Consider the following 9571-nt stretch of genomic DNA (forward strand, 5'->3'; position numbering starts at 1 on the left):
CCTTAGGAGCATATGGGCTCATAGTCACCTTTGGAAGAGACCTGGCCAGTCTGTAAGTAGAGGGATGTCTGTGCCAGCCGTGTCTACTCCTGGCTGTTCAGAGGTAATACAAAGTGAAACCCATCAGAAACCCCCAGGCTATTTGCTGGAAACAGATTGGACTGCCAGCACCCTCAGAGACAGAGTCTCATTTCTAGCCTGGGCTCACAGCATAAGCAGCTCCTCAGCTGATTCCAGAATCAGTGCAACATTCCCAAAGGGAGTCACTTGTACCCAAATTCTCACGATAGGCGAGTTTTCAATGTACTTGCAGCTAAAGGCTTAGAAGCACCCAGGACAAGGAGAGAAGGGCGTCAGAAGCACTCATTCATTCCACAAATGTTAATTGAGTCCATAGTACTGGCTGGGCACATCCCAGGCACTGGGGACATGCAGAGGTTATGGAGCTGGCATTGGAGAGGGAAGTCACGTAATGGCAATGTCGGGCTGCATATGATTCATCTGTTCTGAAGCTGATCTTGGATGAATCACCTCCAGGAAGCCACTGGCATTTATTTATGCAGCCAGCATCTGTTAGTACCACAAATCGGCTACTGAACTATTACGTCCACTGCACTTAAAAGTAGTAACTTACCTTTGCAGTTTCTGTATCTGTGTTTCTCAAAGCATGATCCAACAGTATGAGATTCAACGCAGATGTTTTTTCAAAATGCAGATTCCTGGACCTTGCTCTAGGGCTATTAGATCAGACTCCCTGGGGATGGGACCTTGAATTCTGCATTTTTTCACAAACTTTCCAGATGATTTTTATGCTGACTAAAGTCTTACAGCCACTGTTCTAGGTTGTAGCATTTGACATTCATAACTACCAAGGAGATGAGCTCCTCATTTTCCCATTTGCAGATGTGTAAACTGAGGCTAAGAGAAGGAAAGCAACTTGTCCAGAGACACATAGCTGGGGGCAGTATCAGCGTGCACACCCACCTCCAGACTCCCACCCCAGAGCTCAGTCACCCCCACAACCTCTAGGGTCTTCCCCAGCTCCCTCAGAAGGGGTGTTATATCTAACCCTCCTCTTTCTTCACACCTTCCCTGAAGTTTGAAGAAGAATACCCACACCTACTTCTACACCAGCTTTGCGGCCTACATCTTTGGCCTGGGCCTTACCATCTTCATCATGCACATCTTCAAGCATGCTCAGGTGAGCAGGATGGTATCAGAGTGTCAAGAACACCTCACTGCAAATAGAGGAACTTACAGAGGATTTATTTGTAAATGCAAGCAGTCCAGAGATAGGCACTCTCCTCTGGTGTTGAAGCAGTCATGTCTGTGATTCTCTTGGCCTTTCATTTGTGGTTGCAAGATGGCTGCCACTGCTCCAAGCAGCATGGGCACGTTATAGGCAAGAAGGAGGGAAAAGCATAACAGCCATGACTGCTTCCTTCATCAGGAAGGCAGGAACTTTCCCAGAACCCTCTCAGCATCTTATGGGCCAGATTGGGGTCCTAAAGCAACCCTGGCTACAGGAGAGTCCAGGAAAGAGGGTTTGGCTTCTCAGCCTTGGTAGTGGGAAGCAGACAGAGAAGAACAGGATTGGAGTAGGTGTTGGGTACTGGGGCCTCCCTCCCCCTACTCCCAAGTAGCCCAGGCTCTGCCTCCTTCTCCCACCAAGATGAGGATGGAGTACTGAGCTGCCACAGAATGAGGCAACATAGCACAAGGACTGGGAGCCTTCAGTGTGGCCTTGAGAGGGGAAGATTCAGGGGAAAGTGAGCAGACAGGATTGCCCTACTCTCTGCTGGAAATAATAAGAACTCCTGTTTGTTAAGCACTTCCACATGCCAGGCTCTGCACCCGTGAGGGTCCTTGTGAACAGGTGGGGAAACGAGTTGAGGTGGCACACTGCACGTATGTGATAAAGCCGGGATTCAAACCTGGGTCAGCATGGAAACCACACCCAGGCTGTCAAGCCCTGGCCATGGGAAAGCCAGCATGGAACAGGGGCTAAGGGAGCCCTGTTGTGGTAACAACTCTGGGCTTGCTGCTTCTGTCCCCTTTCCCCTTCCCCAGGGCCCAAATACAGACGAGTCATCTTTGAATTAATCACCAAAGCTGGAGTTTTTTTAAATCACTCTGTGCCAGGCACTGTGCTAAACTCTTTTGCTAATAACTCATTTAGTCCTAGTATTACTTTATGGAAGGTCAAAAGGCCCCTAGCCCATAAGTAGAAAAACCAAGAACCATTGTGGAACTGCCTCTCACTTCTGCTCAAGGGCTTCAAGCGTGTGTAAGCTGAGAGTAACATGCATATGGCAAGGGGTGGCAGAGAGTGACTGGACCTGGCTGGACTGGAGAACTAGTTAAGAGGCCTTTTGGAGGTCTCTGCAGCTCTCAGCCCCTTATTGGAGTCCAAGCCCAGAGCCAGTTCCCCCAGTGGCCACAAGGGGGCAACCTCGCCTTCTGCCTGGCTGGACTGGGAAAAGGCACCCATTCAGAGCTCTGGCACACAGGAGTCCTCCTTTATGGGGCAACTGCAGCGCTGAAAGAATGCGGACACTACGTCAGGCTGAGCCCTGGATGGCTATCTGGACTCTGGACTAACGAACTCCTGAACCCTGGCCCAAGTCCTGTGTTACCAGCAGCAGCCTAGCCATTCTCCCTAGTCATCCAAGTGGGCACCTCTAAAAATTCTTCTTGGAAAGGGGATCCAGGACGTGAGGGGACTGTGTTCCATGGGGTCCCCTGCTCTCCAACACACAGGTAGTCCCAGTGCTCGAGGTAAGGGATACCTCTGCCTTTGTGCAGTGGTGTGATCTCAGCTCATTGGAACCTCTGCCTCCTGGGCTCACGCAATTCTCCTGCCTCAGCCTCCCAAGTAGCTGGGGTTACAGGCATGCACCATCACGCCCAGCTGATTTTGTATTTTTAGTAGAAACAGGGTTTCACCACATTGGCCAGGGTGGTTTCAAACTCCTGACTGCAGCTGATCTACCCACCTCAGCCTCCCAAAGTGCTGGGATTACAAGCATGAGCCACCACTCCCAGCCTACTTAGGGATTGTTAGATTCAATAATTTAATATACGTAATACAGCATTGATCACAGCCCACCTATGGCAGATGGCAAGAAATAAGTCTGAATATTAGAATCAAGGGCATGTGGGAAAGATTTATTTGTTCTCTGGCCAAGGGCTGGCTTTACATTAAGAATGAAGTCTCCAGCCAGGTGTGGTGGCTCACACCTGTAATCCCAGCACTTTGGGAGGCCAAGGTGGGTGGATCACCTGAGGTCAGGAGTTCGAGACCAGCCTGACCAGCATGGGGAAACCCCATCTCTACTAAAAACACAAAATTAGCCGGGCATGGTGGCTCACACCTGTAATCCTAGCACTTTGGGAGACCGAGGTGGGTGGATCACGAGGTCAGGAGATCAAGACTATCCTGGCCAACATGGTGAAACCCCGTCTCTACTAAAAATTAAAAAAAATTAGCTGGGCGTTGTGGTGGGCACCTGTAGTCCCAGCTACTGGGGAGGCTGAGGCAGAGAATCACTTGAACTCAGAAGGTGGAGGTTGCAGTGAGCCAAGATTGCGCCACTGTACTCCAGCCTGGCAACAGAGTGAGACTCCATCTCAAAAAATAAAATAAAATTGGCTTGGTGGTGCATGCCTGTAATCCCAGCTACTCAGAAGGCTGAGTGAGGCAGGAGAATCTCTTGAACTGGGAGGCGGAGGTTACAGTGAGCTGAGATCACACCATTGCACTCCAGCCTGGGCAACAAGAGCGAAACTGTCTCAGAAAAAAAAAGGGAATGAAGTCTTCTCACCCTCTTCAGGACAACCTCTTCACTTCATGAGCACCCATGAAGAAGCGCCATGAAGGAGCCATTCATTGAGTATTTACCAGACCCTAAAGATTAGCCAGGCATGGAGGCTTACACCTGTAGGCCCAGCAACTTGTGGGACTGAGGTGAAAGGATCACTTGAGCCCAGGAGGTCAAGGCTACAGTGAGTGAGCCATGTTCATATCACTGCATTTCAGTCCGGGAGACAAAGTGAGAATGCTGTGAGGGAAATTAGAGGGACTTACAGAGCATGTAGCAAGGGACTTGACTCCATGTGAAGGAACGCAAGTGCACCAGCCTGGCCAACATGGTGAAACCCTATCTCTACTGAAAAATACAAATATTAGCTGGGCATGGTGGTGCACACCTGTAATCCCAGATACTTGGGAGGCAGAGGTTGCAGTGCGCCAAGATCACACCATCGCACTCCAGTCTGGGAGATAGAGCAAGACTCTGTCTCAAAAAACAAAAAAAGAAACTTGGCCGGGCACGGTGGCTCACACCTGTAATCCCAGCACTTTGGGAGGCCGAGGCAGGCAGATCATGAGGTCAGGAGATCGAGACCATCCTGGCTAACACAGTGAAACCCCGTCTCTACTAAAACTATAAAAAATTAGCTGGGCGTGGTGGTGGGCGCCTGTAGTCCCAGCTACTTGGGAGGCTGAGGCAGGAGAATGGCATGAACCCGGGAGGCAGAGCTTGCAGTGAGCCGAGATCGTGCCACTGCACTCCAGCCTGGGTGACAGAGCAAGATTCCATTTCAAAAAAAAAAAAACCAGATTTGGGTGGCTGAGCCCTCTCCTTGTGAAGCATTGATCTTCCTCCTCTGCAAAAGGATAACCATCATGGGATGTGCCAGTGGGCTGACTATTCCTGGGAAGGCTAAGCTCAGTGCCTGTACAGTAGATGTTCATGATTGGGGTCTTAGTATAACTATCTTTTTCTCCAAACCCAGCTTTACCAGGAGTCTCGGCACAGACATGCCAAATTGCTTGGATGTGAATCCTGGGGGAGCCAGTGGCCAGCTAGGTCATCTTAATACAGGCTGCAACAAGTACTCATTAGCGCAGCCGTGACGTCATCATCACTATAATAGCATCTGGAGCATTTGCTAAAATGCAGGTGTGAGCCCCAGACCTCAGGAAGCAGAGTCTCTGGGAGTAGGACCAAACCAGGAAGTTGCATTTTGAACCTAGTGACCCAGGTGATTCAGATGCTGCCAGCCAAACCCCTGGGAACCCTTGAAGCCCTGCTTGCTTGAGTTTCTTAGTTTTCTTGCATTCCTCTCAGGAGGAGCAGTCCTTGTCTGGGAGTTAGCCCTGGGTTCAGGTCCAGCCACTAATTTCCTGTGGTCCTGGACCAGTCACTGTCCTTCAGTTCAGCCCAGGAGGGGTCTGGGGTGCTGGGTATGGCCCTGAAGCAGTGCCGTGCCCAGCATGGCCTCACCAGCCTGTGTCCTCTCGTAGCCTGCCCTCCTATACCTGGTCCCTGCCTGCATCGGTTTTCCTGTCCTGGTGGCGCTGGCCAAGGGAGAAGTGACAGAGATGTTCAGGTAAGGCAGAGTGGGGGGCAGATGTCCTCATGGGCACCAGTGCACCTGCTGGCAGTCAGTGGAACCTGCTGGTTGTGTCTGTACACCTCTCAGGGGGAACATTGTTCCTGCCACCAGCCCCACCCCTCGCCCTTTCCACCAGTAGTACATGGGTACCTGGCCTGTGGGTACCAGTGGGAACCTTCCCCTGAGCCAGGAGCCAGGGGAGCACAAGGCATCAGGGCCCTCTAGGCATCCCCCCATCCAAATGCTAGCCAGATCTTAAGAATAGCTGTTGTGGATTTTTCTCTGCCTACTGTCAGAAGCCCTGGTGACTCTGCCCCCAGGTGATTTCAGACATGTCTTCCCCTCTCATGGGCTCAGTTTTCACATGTGAGTAATAGAACAGGGGGCATGTGGGATGCCCTAGTGTGGTAGAAAGTGCCCTGAGTAGAAGGCAGGTGTCAGTCCCTGTTCATTCACCTCTGTGGCTGTAACCCACAGCTCACTGCTTTCTCTCCATCTGTTTGTATCTCACACAGATACCCCTTCCCCAGGGCCATATCCACACCTGCCACATCCTGCACACAGCCCCACCCATACCCTAAGGCCTTCGTGACTCCAACAGGTGTCTGCCCACAGCACTGCCGACACTGCCTGCCAGGGACCTAGAAATAGCTGCCAGTTGCGATTAAAGCTGCCTACTCGGGAGCCTTCCGCCCAGTTCCACCTGCCTGGCCTCCAAGCTGTCCCTAGAGTGCCTGCCAGGGCCTCCTGTGCACCTGGCTCCCCGCAGGGGAGCCTATGACTCACCCTTCCCCCGGACCTGCCTCTGCCCTCCCTGTCCTGCCTAGAATCCCCAGCCCCCAGCCTGCCTGCCCACATTGCCTCACCCAGCAAAGCTCTGTGGTCTTAGGCAAGTGGGACCTAGGGGTGAACTTGGGGACAGGTCTCGGGGAGCTTTGGGAGTGGGCATGGCACCCAATCCCTGAGCTTAGCACCCACCTCTCACCCTCCCTCTGCCTCCCATCCAGCCCAGGTTTCCCTGCCCTTCCCCTTGGGGTAACCTCCCAATGCTATTGTGCCCTCATCAGGCAAAGCTCTGAATACATAAGGCAGAGAGTGCCCGTGGCCTTTACCTGGTTGGTGCTAAATGTTCTGCCATACAGGTACCCTGCCCCCACTTTTTGTCCTCCACTCCTACCCTGGACGTTCTTAGATTGGGGTAAAAAGCAAGTGATCTCTCTCTCTCTGTCTGTCTCCCTCCTTCCTCCCCATTTCTCTCCCCTAATTCTCCACCTTTTGTTTTACTTTTCCCTTTTATTCCCCCCTTTTTTTATTGATTTACTTATGTTTATATTGATACCACATTCACATAGTTAAAAATTCCAGAGCTGTAACAGAGAGAGCACCCTCATGCTCCAGCTATCCCACAGAGGCCAGCAGTGTTACACAGACATTCAGACACCTGTGCACTGAAACGCGGACGTGTGTATACATCTTCTTGCACAGACGGTGGCATTCTTCGAGCATTCTGCACCTTGCGTTTCCACGGTATTTCTTAGAGGTGTTTCCACAGCAGCACATACACTTCTAGAGCATGCTTGTTCTTTTGCACAGTGGCCTGATGTGCCTTTGTCTAGGTACATCTTTTTTCATTTTCCAAATATTCTTTCCATAAAATCTGGAAGTGCAGAAATAGGTAAAAACAAGACGGTTCTGCTCTCTGCTCCTTGGAAAGGAAGTCTCTGTCTTCCCTTAGTCTTTCCCTATCCATCTCTTTTTTCTGTCTCTTCTCTGTCTCTCACACAGCTACGAGTCCTCGGCGGAAATCCTGCCTCATACCCCGAGGCTCACCCACTTCCCCACAGTCTCGGGCTCCCCAGCCAGCCTGGCCGACTCCATGCAACAGAAGCTAGCTGGCCCTCGCCGCCGGCGCCCGCAGAATCCCAGCGCCATGTAATGCCCAGCGGGTGCCCACCTGCCCGCTTCCCCCTACTGCCCCGGGGCCCAAGGTAGGGCAGACACTGCAGCTCCAGGGTACAGGGCAGGGAACATTACCAGGAGTAGGCCGCAAGAGGCAGCTCCTCTACAACCACTGGGCAGTGGCTGCACCCAGCCATGGGGCTGGGAAGCAGGACAACCCCTAAGCTTCCTGCCCTCAACAGTAATGCGGGACCCACTCATAGTGGATGGAAATGGCCCTTGTCATGCAGTAGTAGATACTGTTACCATTCAAGGAATATGTATAACCTTAGGCAAGTCACTTACTTTCTTCATCTGTAAGTGGGCACATTCCTGCCTCACGGGGTTGATCTGGTGAGGAAATATGTGTATTGTCCTTGGCATGAACTCAGTTGCTTGAAAAGTGAAGCCCATAGAAGGAGCTAAGCCAGGGTGCCTGTCTTCAAAGCAGCACCTTGCCACTTGCCAGTACAGCAGTGCCCTCACCTCTGGCGCTGAGCTGTTTGATTGATGCTGTGTGCCCTGGGAGGCAGCCTATCTCCATCTCTTGTAGCCTTGTCATGGCCGCCCCTTTTTCCACGCTATAGCAGAAGGTTCAGGAAGCTTGAAGTCAGCCCACGCAAGCCCAGGCCCAACCTCTCTTCCATTGGGTGCTGCCCTCGCTGCCTCCTGGCACCCCCGGGGCTCAGAGAAAGCAGAGCAGCCTGTCTGAGGAGAGCATGCAGTAGGGCTGGGGCCAGGTGCTGTTAGGTGCTGGGCAGTGGACACAGGGCTGACGCTCCGCATGTGACCAGGCGCTTTCCTAGGATGGGGGTGGGGGAAGGGGACAACCAAGGTTCTGCTCACCCTCTCCTCTAAATGAATTATTATTGTTTTGTTTTTTGGTCAGTTATGAGGAGTCAAATCCTAAGGATCCAGCGGCAGTGACAGAATCCAAAGGAACAGAGGCATCAGCATCGAAGGGGCTGGAGAAGAAAGAGAAATGATGCGGCTGGTGCCCGAGCCTTTCAGGGCCAGACCAGACAGATGGGGGCTGGGCCCACACAGGCATGCACGGGCAGAGGGCACAGGAGACTGAGGGCAGCTCCAGGACAGGGCAGGGGCCAGCAGGATACCTCCAGCCAGGCCTCTGTGGCCTCTGTTTCCCTCTCCCTCTCCTGGCCCTCCTCTGCTCCTCCCCACACCCTGCAGGCAAAAGAAACCCCCAGCTTCCCCCTCCCCCGGAGCCAAGTGGGAAAAGTGGGTGTGATTTTTAGATTTTGTATTGTGGACTGATTTTGCCTCACATTAAAAACTCATCCCATGGCCAGGGCGGGCCACTGTGCTCCCGGAAGGTTCTCTGCGTAAGCACCCAGTGTCTTGCCCTCGGTTTTCTAGGTCTCACCTGCCCACCCAGAATCTTTTCTGCAAGCCCCTTGAGGGTGCCCACCCCAGTGCCTGGCCAGCCCTGCACCCCAAAAACACCTTTTAGCCAGTAGAGGGGGCCCACGAGCCTTCTCTCTCACCAGCTGTCACTTTTCTCACCACCTTCCTAGAAACACTTGGGGGCAGCAAGGTTGCTGGCAGATGAGAGTCCCCCACTCACCGTGGTGAGAGCGGTGCGGAGTACCCAGGGCTGACCTGACTCACAAGGGAAGCAGTAACTGTAGAACCTGCCAACCTCCCTGGTCCCTGTGGCCACATGGCTTCAGCTGGTGAGGGCTTGGAGTCTAGGTTACCCTGAAGATCAAGACTTTCTCACTCCCATTCTGCCCATTCCTGGGTTTCTTCCCAAAATTGCTGTGGGGCCAGTCACAGCACAAGGGCCAGGACCTCTAGAGAGGCTGGAGTGAGGAAGGATTGAGCCTAGTGATTGTCAGAGGCTTTCTGGGGCCTAAGAGCTGAAATCTTAGGGCCCGGGTTTCCCTAAAGTTTGCTGAAGACAGCAGCCCTGGCCAGCAGGAGACTGACCCCACACCACCCCAAACCAGGCAAATAGTGGCCACAACCCTCATCCACCCATCTGGTATGAGGTCACTGAGTGGGGAAACAGAAGAGGGTGGCCACTGAACTGATGGACCCAGGGCTCTTCTTTGCCCAAAGCTTCAGGTTCAAAGGCTGAAAATAATAGTGGCGTCCAGTTTGGAAGTGACCGAAGGACAATCATGACCAGAGACTCAGGAGTGTGATTGTAGTACCTTCACTAGGTATTAACATGTACTAAGTACCTTGATAGAGGATTTCACTTCCTTCT

General features: G+C 52.5%; 1 protein-coding gene across 3 annotated transcripts in view; it reads left to right on the forward strand.

The window, feature by feature from the left end:
* HM13 (histocompatibility minor 13) overlaps nucleotides 1-8647 on the forward strand; it is a 51472-nt gene extending 42825 nt beyond the window's left edge. Inside the window, exons 10-13 of one of the 3 annotated variants that reach the window (XR_503099.3) lie at nucleotides 1099-1201; nucleotides 5309-5394; nucleotides 7186-7388; nucleotides 8228-8647. Coding sequence is in view for 2 of the 3 variants with exons in the window: in XM_008019987.3 (XP_008018178.1) it covers nucleotides 1099-1201; nucleotides 5309-5394; nucleotides 7186-7332; nucleotides 8228-8324 (433 nt within the window). In the remaining variant the exon portion in view is untranslated. The remainder of the gene's footprint in view (nucleotides 1-1098; nucleotides 1202-5308; nucleotides 5395-7185; nucleotides 7389-8227) is intronic. The other 2 variants (XM_008019987.3, XM_008020000.3) reach the window with 2 other exon arrangements.
* Nucleotides 8648-9571: the final 924 nt, after the last annotated feature.

This window comes from Chlorocebus sabaeus, chromosome 2 (assembly GCF_047675955.1).
Source record: "Chlorocebus sabaeus isolate Y175 chromosome 2, mChlSab1.0.hap1, whole genome shotgun sequence".
Taxonomy (NCBI): Eukaryota; Metazoa; Chordata; class Mammalia; order Primates; family Cercopithecidae; genus Chlorocebus; species Chlorocebus sabaeus.